Source organism: Ambystoma mexicanum, chromosome 9, assembly GCF_040938575.1.
Source record: "Ambystoma mexicanum isolate Mex_15411 chromosome 9, UKY_AmexF1_1, whole genome shotgun sequence".
In the NCBI taxonomy this organism is placed as follows: Eukaryota; Metazoa; Chordata; class Amphibia; order Caudata; family Ambystomatidae; genus Ambystoma; species Ambystoma mexicanum.
Genome location: NC_090931.1, coordinates 788913973 through 788931703, shown reverse-complemented (window position 1 = coordinate 788931703; position 17731 = coordinate 788913973). Strand labels below are relative to the sequence as shown.

The window sequence follows — 17731 nt, the reverse complement described above, 5'->3', positions numbered from 1 at the left end:
GCTGGTGTCCTTCCCCCTGGTTAATCCTAACCAGCTGTGAGAATGGTATCCATGTGGCTTATGAGTTGATTGGTCCCACCAACTCAAAGGAAGAAGTCTTCCTTGAAGGGGCTTCTCTGTCGAGATGAACTTGGCAATTCGGACCTGCAGCAGGGCTTCACCGGGCAAACCAACGGTCCAGGAGTTGCAGCAGCCGTCCTCTTCCAGCTCGTCTTCGGTTCTTTCGTTCCAGTGGTCGACTCTGCCTTCCAGTCCAAGCGACTCGCCTTTTTAAACCATTTTCTCCCATTCATTCCAGTCTAGCTGCCACTCGCCCAGCAGGGTGGCTGTCCTTGCCGGACAGTCAGCCAGCCAATCGCGCCAGAGTGCATTTGGGTCTCGTAGGAGACTAAGCACAGGGAGTTTTGGGCACCTACCTCACTTCCTGCACACCCCAGACACCCTGGAGCCAGAGGCGGTCTTCAGTCCTGAAGCCTGCCAAAGAAATCGAAACAAAGGGACCAAACCTGGTTTGGCGCGCAGAGACAAACACTAGAAGGACCTTTCCAAAAAGAAATGGGGGGGCTTAAGGCGACATCTTGAAAAACATGGCTCCCGTGATTTTTAGCTACCGGTGTTCGCGGTCGGGAAAAATCATGGTAGTTCGTTGTAAAACCACTGCCACCAGCCATTTCAATAGAAAACTGTAGCATTTGACTACTACATGGGTTTCTAGACACAGGGGGTACTAGGTAACCCCTCCAACACTCTATAGGTGTGTGCTGGGTCTAGGAATTTAAAGACTAGTAAAGTCAATTTAACTTTACATTCTCTGGGAAACAGTTTATCCCAGAGAAGGTATTTAAACCTTTGGGAAGTCTAGAAAGACATCCCTATGTCACTGCAATGAGGGTGATGTGTAACACACATGAAAAGATGCCTATGGAGTTATCTTAAAACTCCATAATCCAAGAACGCGAGTAAAATGCACATCAAAATACATGAGTGGGGGAAAAAGGCTCACTCTTTTCTTCCAGGTAAAAAAATCAAATCATCAAAATCCAGCAAAGTTGCTGGGGGTCTCTAAGGTGAAGGGAATAGGCACATTTTTGCGAATTCTCCTTAACAGGGTGCTGTTCACATTAATGTATTACTGTTGGCATTCAGTTATTTAAGAGCAAGTCAAAGGGAAAGATTATTAGAGCAAACAAGATGCCACAAATATTTCTAACGCAGGCAAATACTTTCAGCCCCCCCACCCCCCAGTGAGTCATTCAGTGAAAACAGGCTAAGCCAAAGTCAATAGGCAAGAATCTAGTTAGGCTGAAGCACTTCTTTGAAGGTAAGTAGAAACGTCTTTGCACAATGTTTCAGAAGTCTTTGCATCTTCTACCACTGGCTCTACATTGATTCATCTTTTGCTTCAAGCAACTCTACAGCAAGAGCTAAGTTATCTTAAACTTTGTACAGTACCTTTTAAAATGAATAAAAGATGCAGCACATGACTCATGTTGCTGTGCAGCTCTGCAGATCTCATTGTTCCTGGGCCTCAGTCGTGGGGACAAGGGGGAGGATGTCGGGGGACTCCTGAAGTGCACCGGGACGGTCAAAACTTGCAACCGGCAAACTTCACTTTCACTCATTATGTCTACCGCAAATAGCAACACTGTGGTTCCTGGCTGTCGAGATGGACTTTCCTTGCTTCTGGGGTCCTGCACTCTGTTGAGGGGGTTTGGTCAGCCCTGCTTCCTGGGAGTCCAGAGGATCTTTCTGGAGCTCTTCGCCAACTTAAAAGCAACGCACACAAACTGGTGCTCCTCTCCCTGGCTCTACGGTTTCCAGCAGCAACTCTGTGGAAATTCGGCCAGCTCCGAGATGGATGTCCAGGTGGCTTACTTTGGAGTTGATTGGTCCCACCAACTCAAGGGGAGAAGACGTCCTTGCCCGGGCTTCTCTGTCGATGCGAACTTGGCGTTTCGGCACTGCAGCAGGGTTTCACCGGGCAAACCAATGGTCCAGGAGTTGCAGCAAGCGTCCTCTTCAAGTTCTTCTTCGGATTCCTTCGTCCAGTGCTCGACTCTGCCTTCCAAGCCAAAAAGCCTCGCCTTTTATACAGTTCTCTCCCTTTCATTCCAGCCTAGTTGTCACTCACCCAGCAGGGTGTCTGTCCTTGCCAGACAGTCAGCCAGCCAATCACCACAGAGTGCATTTGGGTCTCCTAGGAGGCTAAGCACAGGGAGTTTCGGGCACCTCCCTCACTTCCTGCACACCCCAGACACCCTGGAGCCACACCCTGGTAGTAAAAACAAAACCACTGCCACCAGCCGTTCAGTGAGGAAAGGGTAACATAAAATTGTTACATGAGAAGCTAGACAAAATGGATACTAGGCAACACCTCCAGCATCCTGTTGTAAGATAGGATGTGCTGGGTCTAGAAAGTTGCAAATGTAAGTAGTCAATTTCACTTTACTGCTCTGGGAAACAGTAGTTTATCCCAGAGAAGGTATACTCTTGGTAAATCTGAGACTTCCTGTGTCACTGCACTAAAGGTACTGTGTGCCACAATGTAAAATATGATGCTTATGGGGTTTTTCAGACTCCACAACCAAAAGAAGAGTACAAAAATCACATTAAAATTCGTGAGTGGGGAAAAAGGGTCTCCCTCTCTCCAGGTTAAGAAAATCAAGTCCTCAAAATCCAGCAAAGTTGTTGACGGTCTCTAAGGTAGAGGGAATTGGCACATTTCTGAGAAATCTCCCGAACATCGACCCTCTGTGGGTCACGGCTCCGCAAGTGATACCATATATGCTGCTGTTGGCCAAAGCAGGACTGGCCCATGCTACCATCAAAGTTTATTTGGCGGCTATCTCCCGATAAACCAGATTTCCGGGATGGTCATCGGTATGGTCACATCGTCTGGTTAAGGGGTTTGTTAAAGGGCTGTTCTGTTTCCCGCCGGTGAACGCTCCCGCCCCGGCAACTCAATGTGGTGCTGACTAAGCTCATGGGGCCTCCATTTGAACCTATGCAGACAGTTCCACTGAAGTTCTTGTCATGGAAGACAGCGTTCCTCGTGGCAATCACATCTGCACGACAAATGGGTGAGCTTCAGTCCCTGTCCTGTAAGTATTTGACATTTCATAACACAAGGGTGGTGCTGCGGACACTCCCCTCTCTCATGCCCAAGATGCCGTCACACTCATCTAAACAAGCCCTTGGTGTTGCCTGTGTTTTTCGGACACATTTGTCACCGGATGAGAAGCTTTGCACTCGCTGGATGTAGCTAGAGCGCTGAAGTTCTCCGCGGGCCGCACAAAGAGTTTCCGGAAGACATCACAACTTTTCATGAACTTTGGCCCGGTCAACCAAGGGAAGGCCCTCTCCAAGGCTTCAGTTTCTAGGTGGCTCTCCAGCTGCATCACACATTGTCACCCGTTGACAAACCGACCGTTGCCTGGCCGTCCGAGAGCCCATTCGACCAGAGCGCTTGCTGCAACTACGTTGTTCCTGTCCGGTGTGCCCCTGCTGGACATCTGGAGTCGACGCATATCTTCACGAGATTCTACTGCGTCGACGGGGATTCCAGGGAGGAGTCCCGAGTCGGCCAGGCAGTGCTGCGCAACCTGTTCGCTTGAAGGTGAGCCTGGTGAGGAGGTAAGATGCTCATGTTGAGCCTTTGCCACCTGTGGTTGTGCATGTGTGTACTGCTATGTATTCATTATTCATGAGCATTTGCATCCATGCCAGACCCCATGCTGGAGAAGGAACAAGTTGCTTACCTGTAACTGTTATCTAGCATGGGTCTGGCATGGATTTGCATGCAAACCCTCCCACCTACCCCCTCTGCGTCTCTTCTCTTGGTCCTACTGCCACTTTACGTGCTACCAAATCTGAAGGTTGCTGCCAGAGAAGGGGCTTGAGTAGAGGGCAGTCATTAGCTGGGGGCAGTATGACCCAGAGCTCAGTGATTGGTGGTTAGGAGAAACAGTTCAGAAATGAAACTGAAAGTGATTTTTTTCTTTATCAAGGATTCCCAGCCTGACAGGGAATATTGAGGAGCATGTGAATCCATGCCAGACCCATGCTGGAGAACAGTTACAGGTAAGTAACTTGTTCCTTATAAGTTACTCACCGTAGTGACTAGCATACCCTTCGTCCCCTTCCCTCCATACATCCCACCACTCCCCCCTCCCCTAATAAAACTGGTGTTATTAGTCAATGTTAATCTATTGTCGACACGTCTATGGGGACTGAGGTGTGGCGCCAGAGAGCGAAGTCGGGGCAGTGCATGCTCCTAGGGCTGCACCCCTGGGAGCATAAATTTAATGGGGAAGAAGGTTTTTTCCAGTGAAAAAGGTTCTGTCTCCTGTCCCTAAGAAGGGACGCCCATGCAGTATGCAGGAAAGGGGACTTGGAGTACGTAAGTCACTTCGGTGAGTAACTTATAATAAACAAGAGATCACACAAATATTCTAAAGCAGGTAAGTACTTTTATAAACCCCCTCAAAGCAAAGTTAGTTAACCCCTTCCTGGAAGGAAGACCAAACACAATGTCAGAGGGAAGAAGAGTAATTCAGGGAGCCAGGCTAGGCCAAAGTCAATTGGGCTAAAGTCTAGGTGAGCTGAAGCACTTTTTGCAGGTAGGTGAAAGTCTTGCACAATGTTTTAGAAGTATTTGTAGAAAAGAAGAAATCAAAGCAGGGTCACAAGCCAGTTAGGTTTGTGAGGTAAAGAAGCTGTTAGCAACTCTACAGAAGCAACCACGACACGTCTCAACTGAGAACAAGTGAAGTTACACAACAAGAGCTAAGTTCTCTTAGACTTGCTCTTGCGTCCCGTCCCCTTTCCTCCATACTGTGTGGCCGTCCCTCACCAGAAAAACCTTCTTCCCCTTTAATTTAGAGGCGTGCGCCCCTGGGAGCATGCGTTCACCTGACTCCACCCACTGGTGCCAGTCCCCTTTTCTGCGTCGACGGGAACGGGCTGACTACACTAGCGCTCCTGGGTTTGGCTTCGGCCATGTAATACCACGCGCTCTTCCCCGGATATTCTTTTAGCTTGTTTTTCTTTTTCTTCTAGATACTTGGTCCTCCGACGCCACACTACTCCCCAGCGCATGTTGACTTTGATGGGCTTCAGCAGGTGCCCAGCCTGCGAGGGGCTGTTCTCCACATCCGACCCCATGTCCTTTGCCTCCGCTGCCTTGGCCCTGACAACGGCTGGAAAGGTTGCTCAGCGTGCAAGGCCTTGACACCTCGGGCACTGAAGAACAGGCTAGCTAGGTGGAGTGGGCTCTTCCAGACGTCACCTCTTAAGGACCTAAAGGACTTAATTCGAGGCCTAAGCTAAGGCCTCTATTCACCATCGCACCCCGCAAGGGCGGTTCCTTTCCGAAGAAGCGCCTGACCGGGAGGGGCATGTCTGGCTGTAGTACCCGCACACGTACAGAGGCTAGTCCAGCTACCGGCCTTGTGGCCACAGGGTCTCCAGATATTCCCGGTATCTGTGCTGAGGGATCGCAAGGTTCTTGTACCAAGGTTACTTCCGTGGGGCAACGCCCTAGTACCGGAATCATGTCCGAGGGGGCGCCTTCACGAAGCAGTACCGGTAGTTCTGCCAAAGGCTCTTCCTTCCAGGCCCTGGCCTGAGGTTCAGGATAAGCCTTACGATCCAACACCAAGCGTCTTGGACGGGGCTGGTTCCAGCGAGCCAGGCACCACGTGGCATGCAGCTCCACGAAATGGCCACTGCGCCAGACAAAATGGCTGCTCGTCCAATACCTCCTCTAGCAGAGCGGGTCTAGGAACTAATCGCAAGGTGGGACTCTGCTCAACCACCAGGTACATAGCCTACAGCGTATAAAACAGCAGTTGAGGGAAGGTTCCCCCTGCATCCCAGACAGTGTGCGCTCTGGCCCCAGCAGCCCTGGGCCACTCCATCAATATCTCCTGTCACCTCTGCAGCCTCAGAAGACCGTTTCTTCGAAAGGTTTCTGGCGCTGATGCGAACGCCCCAGATGGGATATATCCTTGGGGATGCCATTAGGGACATTCTCCCGCAGGTCACCCCACCGGTACCCTTAGTAATTCCTCCAATGGCTCCGGTGCCTCAGGCCCCAGCGCTGCCCACTATTCCTTTGCTGGCTCCCTCTCCGGCCCCTGCGCCACCGGCAGTACAGGCGGTTCCACAGGCTTCGGTTCCCATACCGCAGCCCACGGCACCCAGTACCCCTCCACCAGTTCTGGATCACACCATCGTCAGTGAAGGCCTTCCATGAACGCCTTGTGGCCCTGGCAGAATACCTGGGCCTTCCTCAGCCTGAGGTTGAGCAGCCAGAGGGGGTCCTGGCAGAAGTCCTCACGCTAAGGCCCCCTCCAAGACGGGGATCCTGATGCAGGAGGACGTTGTTGCTCTGGCCAAGAATGGGTGGCTCAAGCCACACTCGGTCCAACCTGTGTATAGGCGCCTCAATGGCAAGTACAGGCAGCTAGAGGGGGGTTACACTCTTGCTTTCGGCTCATCCTCCGCCCCACTCCTCTGTGATCGCTGCGACGTCGCACTATTCTAAGCCTCAGTCGTCCTCTGCCATCTCATCCTCGGCGCTGCTAGGCAAGGATGAGAAGATCTTGGAGGCATACAGGAAAAAGCTGTACTCCCAACGCCTTCCTGCGTCAAGCCAACGCCGATGCCATGCTAGCAGCTGCTAACCAAAGGCTCTGGCGGGAAACCTGGAACTCCTGCCTGAAAGCCAGGCTCAGTTCAAAACTGGACTAGGAGAAGCCAGGCTGGTAGCGTCCGACATCATGGAGTCCTCAGCGGCCCATATCGATAACCTCGTGGCGATGCAGATGGCCAGGACATGAAAAGGATGGTCTGGCTCAGGGCTACGAAGTTCAACCCTGACGTCTAGGAACACATATTGGACCTTCAATTTGAGGGTAGTGACCTCTTTCACTCCTCCACGGATGAAGAATTAAAAAGAACAGCAGCTCACAGACCACTAAGTCTTTATCTAGTCTTACGAAGGCCACGGCCAAGGCGTAAACCCAATCCAATCCACGCTCTGACAAGGGGCAGGTGCCTGGAGGGTTCTGAGGCTTCCAAGAACGGAGTTCCAGGCAACCTGACCATTCCCTGAGTCAGCATCTGAGGAAACCAAAAGGGGGTGAGTGGGCAAGGATTTTTTCCAATCCCCCCCCTCCTCCTCAGCAGCCTCAGAGGGGAAAAAAGGCATGACACGCCCCTTCGAGCCCACGTGTCTCCTGTGGGGGGCAGACTTGCCTCTCGCGTGCAATTTTGGTGCCAACATTTTTCAGGCCGCTGGATTCTATCTGTAGTCTCCATGGGGTACCACCTACCGGTCCCTCCCCCTGCTCCCTCCTCTCCCACAGATTGGGACAGCAACTCTGTTGGCGGAAGTCCGGTCGCTCGTCTGGAGCTAGGCAGTGGAAGAAGTCCCCACCTTCCAGAGAGGATTGCGCTTCTATTCCAGAATTTTCACAATACAGAAGAACCAGGCTGGCTTGATAATTGTGTTGGACCTTTCCACCCTCAACCGCTCCCTACATCTACAAAAATTCAAGATGGTTACGCCAGCTCTCATTGCGGAGACACTGAACAGGGGAGAATGAATGTGCTCCCTGGATCTGGAGGATGCTGATCTACATATCCCGATTTGGCAGCCTCATTGGTCCTTTCTGCGCTTCAGCATCATGGTCTGCCATTTCCAGTACAAGGTTCTACCCTTTGGCCTCAACTCATCCCTCAAGGTATTCACCAGACTAATGAATGTGGTTGCGGCTCTCCTCCATGCCCCAGGTCCACCACATCTACCTATACCTTGATGACTGGCTCGTCGGGGCCTCTTCTCCAGAGGGGGTTCTTCACACCACCTCCGTGCTTATGAACACACTCCACGACCTGGGGTTTACTATCAATCGCAAGTCTCGGCTGCAACCCACGCAGAAGCCGATTTTCCTGGACTTCACCCGGGGCACCTTATCCGAGAGGGTGTTTCCTCTTAGAGGACAAGATCTTGGCCATCAAGAGAGCTACTACTCACTTCATCTCCAGGACTGTGACTTCAGTCTGGTGGTACAAACACCTACAGGGCATGGAGTCTGGACCCGGCAGTAACAGGAGTCCCACATGAACTGGCTAGAGTTGAAGGCCATATGGCTGGCCCTCAAAGCCATCCTCCCTCTCATAGAGGGCAAGACAGTACTTATCCAGACGTACAACTCCACCAGCATGTACTATCTGAACAAGTAGGGTGGCACCAGATCCCCCCCCACTTTGCAACCTTACGATCAGCAAGTGGTAGTGGGCCCTGGAGAACATCTACCTCATTTTTGTCCACCTTCCAGGGGAAGCTAACCTGGATGCGGACAGACTCAGACAATTCCGAGTGGCAGTTGAGCGACCTGGTACTGCAGGAAATCTTCAGCAGTTGGGGGCATCCCCAAATGGATTGGTTTGCCTTTCACGTCAACAAGAAATGGCAGCAGTTCGCCTCCTGGCAGGGGCGGGGCCCCGGCTCCCTGGGCGATGCTTTGAAGCTACAGTGGAACTACAGGAAGGCTTATGCCTTCCTGCCCACCCCCCTTGTCCACAGGTTGATCTGCAGGATAAAGCAATCGTGTCACCTCTGCATCATTTTGATAGCTCCCTGGTGGCCGTCGAGACCATGGTTCTCTGGGTTTCTCAGCCTGTAGACAGGCCTCCCATTCACCTACTGCTGGGCCCAGCTCCGCTCCTGACACAGCAGTGGGGCAGGGTCCTCAACCCTGATCCTCGCAAGCTAGCCATCGCTGCGTGGTTCCTGAACAAGTCACTCTGAAACACTTGAACCGATTGCAGGCTCACCTGGAGATCATACAGGGCGCCAGAAGCAAAGCTACGAGGAGCCAATACAAAAGCAAATTGTCTAGATTCTGTCATTGCGCCAGCTCCAAGGAGTTGACCCCATCAAGTGCTCTTTGGATGATGTCCCCTCCTTTTCAGAACACCTTGCACACTCCGGAGTGCAAGTCGACACATGCTGCACTTACCTGGCAGCCATAGGTGCCTACAGAAATTCAGAGGGTCTCTTTTCCTCCTCTAACCTGGTGGTCAAGCGGCACCTGGTGGGCCTCCACAGACTCTACCTGTCCATAAAGAGGCCTCACCCAGCCTGGGACCTCAACGTGGTATTGGGCGCATTTGCCCACAAACCATTTGAGTCAATGGCATCTGCTGACTTCAAGTGGGTAAAGACAGCTCTGCTAGTCGACCTCTCCTCAGCGTGCAGGGTCAGCGAGATCTAGGCCCTTGTAGCCTCAGAGCCCTACACCACTTTTAACAATGACAAAAGTCACTCCAGACTTACCCTGCTTTTCTACCCAAAGTTTTCATGAACACTCGGAAACTGATACTAAACTGCGTCCTGCAGCGATGCGGTTCCCGCCCAGAGGGACATATCGGCCCGTTCGAGACCTCCCAGCCACACATGCAGACATGTGATGAACCTGCTGCCCAGCAAATGAAGGTGAGCCCTCCCAACCAGCATGTCATTCAGCCGCCTCTATCACAAAACGTGGCCCGGTGGCACACCATGCACTGATCACTGAACTTGGCCCCGGGCCATTGGAGTCCCACCGTTACGTCTGGCACATCTGAACTCTGGGACATGTCCACCTCAATCCCCTACACGGAGGTGGCTGTCGAACTAGCCGGGGGCTGCTGGATTTAGCAACTGGGCTGCAGCGGGTACAGAAAACATGCTCATCGCTCCCAGCAGCTGGGGACGGCCAGAGCGCCTTAAGGCCCGGCCCGTTCCCCCTTTGGGTTGCCCTGCCTTGGACACAGGGAAGGTCATCCCCCGTGGACCCTCTGCTACTGCCAAAGCCCCCCCGCCCCCCCCCCCCCCCCCCCGAGACCACTAGTGGGCATCACGGACTCCGGTCACTCCTCCAGGTAGGAGTCCAGATATTGCGCCAGCACTGCAGTGGCCCGTTTGGGCATCTCACTGCGGTTGCAGCTCCCGGAGCGAGTGGAACTGTGCCGTGTGGCAGAGGGCTGCCGGGGGTACAAAATCCTAACGTGGTTACCAGCATATTCCCACTGACTGGCTGGTAGCGGGTTTCCCCCAACTCTGGGATATACTCTCTCCTCTACCATCAGAACTGGGGTGCTCGCCTTAGCAATACGTGTACACAAATGTAAGCATCAGAGAGCCGGTCCTCCAAGAGACCGTAACAAGATCGCTTCAACCCACTAGAGGGGACCTCACCAATGTCCTGTGCCCAAGAGACAGTCCAATACAGAGTATTCTCAGAAATGTGCTATTTCCTCTCTACCTTAGAGACCCCCAGCAACTTTGCTGGATTGAGAGGACTTGAATGTTTTTGACCTGGAGAAAGTGAAACCCTTCCCACCCCCCACCCCCCCACCACACTCATATTTTTCTGTGATTTTAACACTTTCTTTTGGTTGTGAAGTCTGACAAACTCCATAGGCATTATCTTTTATATTGTGTCACACAGCACCTTCAGTAACAGTCTTTTTAGATTTCCCAAGGTTTAAATACCTTCTCTTGGATTAACTACTGTTTCCAAGAGCAGCGAAAAGAAATTGACTTTGCTTACACTAATTTTCTAGACCCAGCACACACTGTCTTACAATAGGGTGCTGGAGGGGTTACTTAGTATCCCTTTTGTCTAGCTTCTCATGCAACAATTTTGTTTCCCTTTCCTCGATGAATGGCTGGTGGCAGTGGTTTATTTTTAACTACCGTGGTGTGCTTTTACCGCAGGCTGCGTTCGCAGCTGCAGTAAAGCACCCAAGGGTGCCATTTTTGTCAAAATGGCCTGTTTTTTTTTTTATTCGCCATTTCTTTGTGGAAAGGTCCTTCTTGAGAATTACTCTGCGTACAAAACCAGGTTTGGTCCCTTTGTTCGTTTTTGTCTTTGGTGGGATTCTGGCTCCAGGGCGTCTGGTGGGGGCAGGAAGCGAGGGAGGTTCCCGGAACTCCCTGTGCTTAGTCTACTAGGAGACAGGAATGCACTCCTAGGTGATTGGCCGGCTGGCTGTCCGCCAAGGACAACCACCCTGCTGGGTGAGTGACAGCTAGACTGGAATGAATGGGAGAAACTTGGATAAAAGGCGAGGCTTTTTGGCTAGGAAGGCAGAGTCGAGCACTGGACGAAGGAATCTGAAGAAGAACTTTGAAGAGAAGCCTGCTGCAACTCCTGGACCATTGGTTTGTATTAGGCAAACTTTGTATGTAGTACCCTGTGGGTCCACTACACACAACTAGGACTACAGGTGTGAGCAAAACCAACCTTTGGTATCAGCCTGTATCACAGTTTTTGGTAGCGAGCTGAGCAGCCAGGCTTATCGCAAGAGGGAATGTGAGCTTGTAAGGGTGTTACATAAAGGTCCACAATGACAAGTATTCAGATGGACACTTATACTGAAGGTTTCTTGGTAAAAACACTTTATTACACAATTTATAAAGCATTCACTAAATGAGGCAACCAATATTGCACGAAAATACTACAATACAGATTACTAAACAGCTGAGCTCCTTTGAAGTAGGAGCCAAATAGCATTGAAGTAGGAGCAAAAAAGCATAAGTTGATAAAAATGAATATTACAGTTAGTTTAAAATGGTGAAAATAGTTTGCGTTCATCAGAGTTGATTCAATGCAATAGATAGGCCAAAGTCAATGGGCTAGTGTCTTGTATAATTAAAAACGGTTCTGGTATTTAAAATGGATAAGTCTTTGCCACGGTTCTGAGAAGTAGTTCACAGAAGAAAGTTTCATGTCGTCATAAACTGAGTAGGCCTGCAAGTTGCCAAAGTTCTGCAAACATTCGCAGTGAGAGGTAAATTCGCTTGGCCGGGTTTTCACAGTACCTTTATACTGAAGAAAAAGATGCAGCTGAAGACTTCTGTTCCTGGCAGTTCCTGCAGATCTCGCTCGCTGTTCATGAGCCTCAGTCATGGGGACAAGAGGGAGGACTCCTGCACTGCACGGGGACGGATCACAAAGCTGACAACTTGGCAAATGTGTGTTTCTGGTTGCTGTTAGCCAAGCCTAACCAGCTCCGAGAATGGTATCCAGGTGGCTTACGTGTTAATTGGTTTTACCAACTCAAAGGAAGTCGTCCTTGAAGGGGCTTCTCTGGCGAGGTGAACTTGGCGATTTGGACCAACGGTCCAGTAGTTGCAGCAGCTGTCCTCTTCCAGCTTGTCTTCGGTTCTTTCGTTCCAGTGGTCGACTTATCTTTTAAACAGTTTCCTCCCATTCATTCCAGCCTAGCTGCCATTCACCCAGCAGGGTGGCTGTGCTTGCCGAACAGTTAGCCAGCCAATCACGCCAGAGTGCATTTGGGTCTCGTCTGTCTTTTAGAGTTTGTCTCTGCGCGCCAACCCAGATTTGGTCTTTGTTTATTCGCCTTTGGCGGGCTTCAGGAGTGAAGACCGCCTCTGGCGCCTGAGTGTCTGGGGTGGGCAGGAAGTGAGGGAGGTGCCCGAAACTCCCTGTGCTTAGTCTCCTAGGAGATCCAAATGCACTCTGTGGGGATTGGCTGGCTGGCTGGCTGTCTGGCAAGGACAGCCACCCTGCTGGGTGAGTGACAGGCTGGAATGAATGGGAGAGAACTGAATAAAAGGTGAGTCTCTTGGCTTGGAAGGCAGAGTCGACCACTGGAACGAAAGAACTGAAGACGAGCTTGAAGAGGATGGCTGCTGCAACTCCTGGACCATTGGTTTGCCCAGCAAAGCCCTGCTGTTGTGCTGAAACTCCAATTTCGTTTCGAGTAGAGAAGCCCTGCAAGGACGACTTCTCCCCTTGAGTTGTTGGGACCAATCCACTAAAGTAAGACACCTGGACATCCTCTCGGAGCTGGTTGAAATTCCACTGCAGTTGCTGCTGGGACCGAATAGCCAGGCAGAGGAACACCAGACTGTGTGAGTTGCTTTTAAGTTGGCCAAGAGCTCCAAGAATATCCTTCGGACTCCCTGGAAGCAGGACTGACTGGGCCTGAGCCACCTCAACAGAGTGCTGGACCCCAGATGCAAGGAAATCCCATCTTGACAGCCACGAGTCGGCAGTGTTGCTATTTGCTTAGACACAAGGAGCTGAAGCTGCGAAGTACCTTTTCTGTCGCCGATTGTCCCGTTGCAGTGCAGGAGTCCTCCAGACATCCTCCCTCTCATCCCCACGACTGAGGCCCAGGAACACGGGGTCTGCAGAGCTGCACAGGAGCAGAAGCCACCCAAAACCCTTTTCTTCTAACCAAAGATACTGTACAGTCTAAGAACTTACCTCTTGTTGTAACCTTACTTGTCCTCAGTTGAGACTTGTCTTGGTTGCTTTGTAGAGTTGCTAACAGCTTCTTTACCTCGCAAGCCTAATTAGCTCATGGCCATACTTTGATTTCTTCTTTTCTACAAAGACTTCTAAAACATTGTGCAAGACTTTAACTTGCCTGCAAGAAGTGCTTCAGCTCACCTAAACTTTTGCCCAATTGACTTTGGCCTAGCCTGGCTCCCTAAATGATTCTTCCCTCTGACATTCCTTCCAGGAAGGAGTTAACTTTGCATTGGGGGGGTTACCAAAAGTGCTTACCAGCTTCAGAATATTTGTGTGATCTCTTGTTTTGTTCCAATAACCTTTTTCTGCAACATACTCATAAGCCTGATTCTAAATGCAAAAAGTGGTATATTAATGTCCGGTGTCCTAATTACTAAAGTGACCTAAGGGTGGAGGAAGTGTATTGTGTGCCACCCCAAAAGGGTACTTACTGATTTAGAAATATTAAGAGTGTGTATTTCGGAGTGTCTTTTGTATGTTACTATTGTATTGAACCTTCTGAAGAAGGCTTACTCAAACTGACTGTTAAATAAATTAATAATTGTTTAATCAAGAAACCTTGTGTGTAAGAGTTTTTGGTTACTTGTCACTGTAAATCTCTAACTCCACTACAGCTCACATTGACCCCTCTTGAGATAAGCCTGGCTGGTCAACGAAATACTAACCTGTGTAGTACAGATTTATACCAAAGATTGGGTTCCTATTGCCAGGAGGTCAGGATTGTTGTAGTGCACCCAAAGGGTACTGCATACAATCTTGCCTAACAGAGTTTTATAAATGTCAATCGAGGGAAAGCAGGCCATAAAATCAAACTGCCTTGTTATAAAACTCTTTACTGCCCTAGTTGGGAAAATAATGTTCTGATGTTTGTTAATCTGCTTAGAATCACATGCTGTGCATAGGTCCGACATCCAGTGGTCACTGCGGAGTATTGCATTTTGTTTTTCGTAGTCGAAAAGGGACGTCGACAAGGCGTGTCTGAAATACTATCCCTATAGTGACGTGCGTTGTACCCACAATCCCTCACGCGTCGAGGACCCTCAGATTGTTTTTTTCCTCCCAGCTACTGGTGCCATAAAATCAAACTGCCTTGTTATAAAACTCTTTACTGCCCTAGTTGGGAAAATAATGTTGCTTGCCTGTAACTGTTGTCGCTCCTCTAGGGGAAAAATCTTTACTAAAATTTCGAAAACTTGCTTCTGACCTGATAGTGTTGCATACTTTGTTTTGAATTGTTTACTTACCTTTTAGTGTAGTGTACATCTTTTACCTTTTCTATATGAGGAATGTATTTTTATAGAACTGTAGTGTGGACAATCTCTTATTTGATATTGGCGTGTGTACTGTATCTGTTATGCACCCCTCTCTTCCTAAGGTTTTTGTGGGTAACATATGCACCTCCACTAAGGTTGCTTCCCTCCTATGTTGAAGTCTGCACTTTGTTCTTGCACCTTTGGTTGACGTGAATTAAACATTAAATTTCCTTTTTAATGGGAGGACCCCCGAGTCCCTGACTCTCCTACCCTACATACACATATGCAAATACATCTGTGTAATTCATTTCAAACAGAAGTGCAAAAAGTGCAAGCTTTTAAAAAAGTCTTTTGAAACTTGTATTCCTGTTATCTGCCTAACGTTTATGAATTGGGAAGATGCACATCCTGGAACTGTAGCTTTAGTTAAATAACTATTCCTTTTGTTTTACTGATGCAAAATGTACAGACCTATGTCCTTCATCAGTACTGCATTACATTTAATATGTTGGTTTTCTAGGTGGTGAAGCAGTGTTGTGGCACTGATGGTGTGGAGGCGAACTATATCAAAACAGAAATTCTACCTCCGTTTTTCAAGCATTTTTGGCAGCACAGAATGGCATTGGATCGGAGAAACTACAGACAGGTATGGTTCTGGCTTTGTCGTTGATGAGCAGTTATTCCAGCCTTGTTAAAAGAAAAGGGGGGACCCTTTTGAGTGTTGCATTTACAAGTTCTTGTTTTAGTGAACAGACTCCTTCAAATGAGCCTTTTCAACTATTTTGAAAAAGCTTGCAAAGTTGCGGGCAGACTTTTTCCTCACTGATAATGTTGAGTTCCTGGACAGGTTGGAGATTGATCAATGAATCCCTGCATGCTTCGGTGATAGACGGGAACCCTGGATCAGCGCAGATTTTATGCTTTTTTCCTGCCGGCTTCCAGTCATTGTGGACCGGCATGAAGAGTTTGTGTGTAAATTGTGCACAGAACACTCTGGTGCAGACATTTCAAACTGCATTCCTGCACAATTCTGGATTTCCGCGCCACCCTCACCCAACTAGTTTGTGTTAGGAACATTTATCTGTTATGCTTCATCCACTCTCCTAGTGAGACCCCCAGCATGTTTTGCTGGACCTTTTGCTTTCAATACCGAATGATGGGAGCCTGTTTTCCGCTCATTCATTATTTGCTCTGGTGTTTGGGAACTCTGTACTTTTTGTATTACCTCATTCTATGGAGTCTGCTTTCCTCCATATCTCTTAAAGGCATCTGTTACACTTTTGTAGCATGCAGTGTTGTTCGGCACTCTTTGGGTTCTCCTTTGTATATACTTTCAGTTTCCCTAAGAACTACTGTTCTTAAGGAAAGAGGTATACTTTGTAGCCTTCCTAAAACCTTTACATATGAGTGATTAGCACATACCACCTTTTGTGGAGTGTTAAGGGGATACCTAGTATCCCCCTTCTCTGCTCCTGTGAATTCTTTGTCAGTGAGATAGTCCTACAGTTATGGCTGGTAGCAGTGGACGTGTTCTACCAACTCTTGTGCCATTTCTTTCCGCAGACAACTCTCAGTTGTGCACAATAGGGTCACCTATCTTCTAAAATGGTGGCTCCTTTTTTTGCAATTTCTCATGTGGTTGTCCTTTGTCAGCCCTTCTACCATTCTTGGAGGGGGTAGGTCTGTTTTTTTGCCTTTGACAGTAAACCTTGGGTGTCCCCACCTAGGCTCCTTTGTGTCTTCAAAGGCAGGAAGTGGGGGAGGAGTTGTTCACTCCCCTGCCCTTTTTCTGCCAGAGTGCCTCAATAGAACCAGTTCCCACTGTGGGGCTGACTGTCCTGATTGGAAACCCCATTTAGGTGTTTCTCCCACTATCTAGATGTCCTAAATCCAGGTGCTACTGTATTAAACTTTCTACTGCTGTGTACCCATGAAGCGTGTGTCAGTTGAGGCTTTTGCTGCCACTTTCTCCCCACCACCCCCCTTCACCTTTTGGCTGTCTCACATCCTAACACAGCCCCGTCTCTGCTCTACTCTTCAATTTCTGATACTCTTGATGCTCTTGCCCCTGTCATGAGGATCCGTTTGAAGTCCAAAGCCAAGTGCAATTCCTGGTATGACTCTGACCTAGCTACACTTAAACGTAAGTGTAGGGCAGCTAAGAGGAAATGGAGGACTTCCTGTTCATCCTCTGACAAACTGGCCTGTCGCCAGCTACAAAGGCAATACCGAGACTATGTCCTCACCAAGAATAGAGTCCACATTCAAGCTCGTGTCTCTGCGGCATCTAACAACTCGGCCGAACTCATTAAAATCTGCAAGGTGCTGGCCAACCCTGATGCAGTCTCTACCCCTCCTGTTGCCTCCCAAGCTCTTTGCAATGTCCTTGCCTCTCACTTAATTTAAAAAACCCAGGACATCCTGTCCACCCTCTCCACCCATGCCCCTCCTCTCCCCTCTCCATCTGTGCTTGCTGACCCTCCTTCAGCCACCCCCCCCCCCTCCATCCTTCTCGTCCTTTCCTCTTTTCTCCCCTGACAAGGTCGCTAGACAAGTCCAATCTATGAAAGCCTCGTCAAAACAGGTTCATCCCTGTTCCTCTAAAAGCATCAAGGACCACATTGACACCCACGCTCCGGCCCTTGCTGATTTTTGCAACCACTCCTTTGCCTCAGGATCCTTCCCCTCCCCTCTGAAGCACTCCCTTGTGCATCCTCTTCTCAAGAAACCCACAGCTGAACGTTCTCATCTAGCGAACTATTGCCTAATTTCCATTACTCCCATTCTGGGCAAACTCCTGGAAAAGTTGCCCATCTCTCAGCTTAACCTTCATTCCAATTCATTTGGCTGTCTCCATGACCACCGGTCTGGCTTCGGAGCTGCCAGAAGCACGGAAACTGTTCTCCTGAACATCCATGAAGATCTGCTCTCCAACCTTGACTCTAACATTCCCTCTGTCCTCATCAGCCTCTATCTCTCTTCTGCATTCAACACGGTCAACCATACCATCCTGCTCAACTTTCTCCGTGAAAACCTGGGTATCACTGATCAGGCTCTCGCCTGGCTGACTTCTTTCCTCTCAGATCGACCCTCCCAGGTCCAACTTGGGTCCTTTCTTTCATCTATCTTCCTCTCTAC

The 17731-nt window shown here is 49.5% G+C and overlaps 1 protein-coding gene across 2 annotated transcripts in view; it reads left to right on the top strand.

Moving 5' to 3' along the window:
• The window catches only part of SF3B1 (splicing factor 3b subunit 1), a 493451-nt gene that overhangs the window by 277362 nt on the left and 198358 nt on the right, over positions 1 to 17731 (top strand). For both annotated transcript variants that reach the window (XM_069615730.1, XM_069615731.1), the window contains one exon: positions 15114 to 15239. In XM_069615730.1, coding sequence (XP_069471831.1) covers positions 15114 to 15239 — 126 coding nt within the window. The remainder of the gene's footprint in view (positions 1 to 15113; positions 15240 to 17731) is intronic.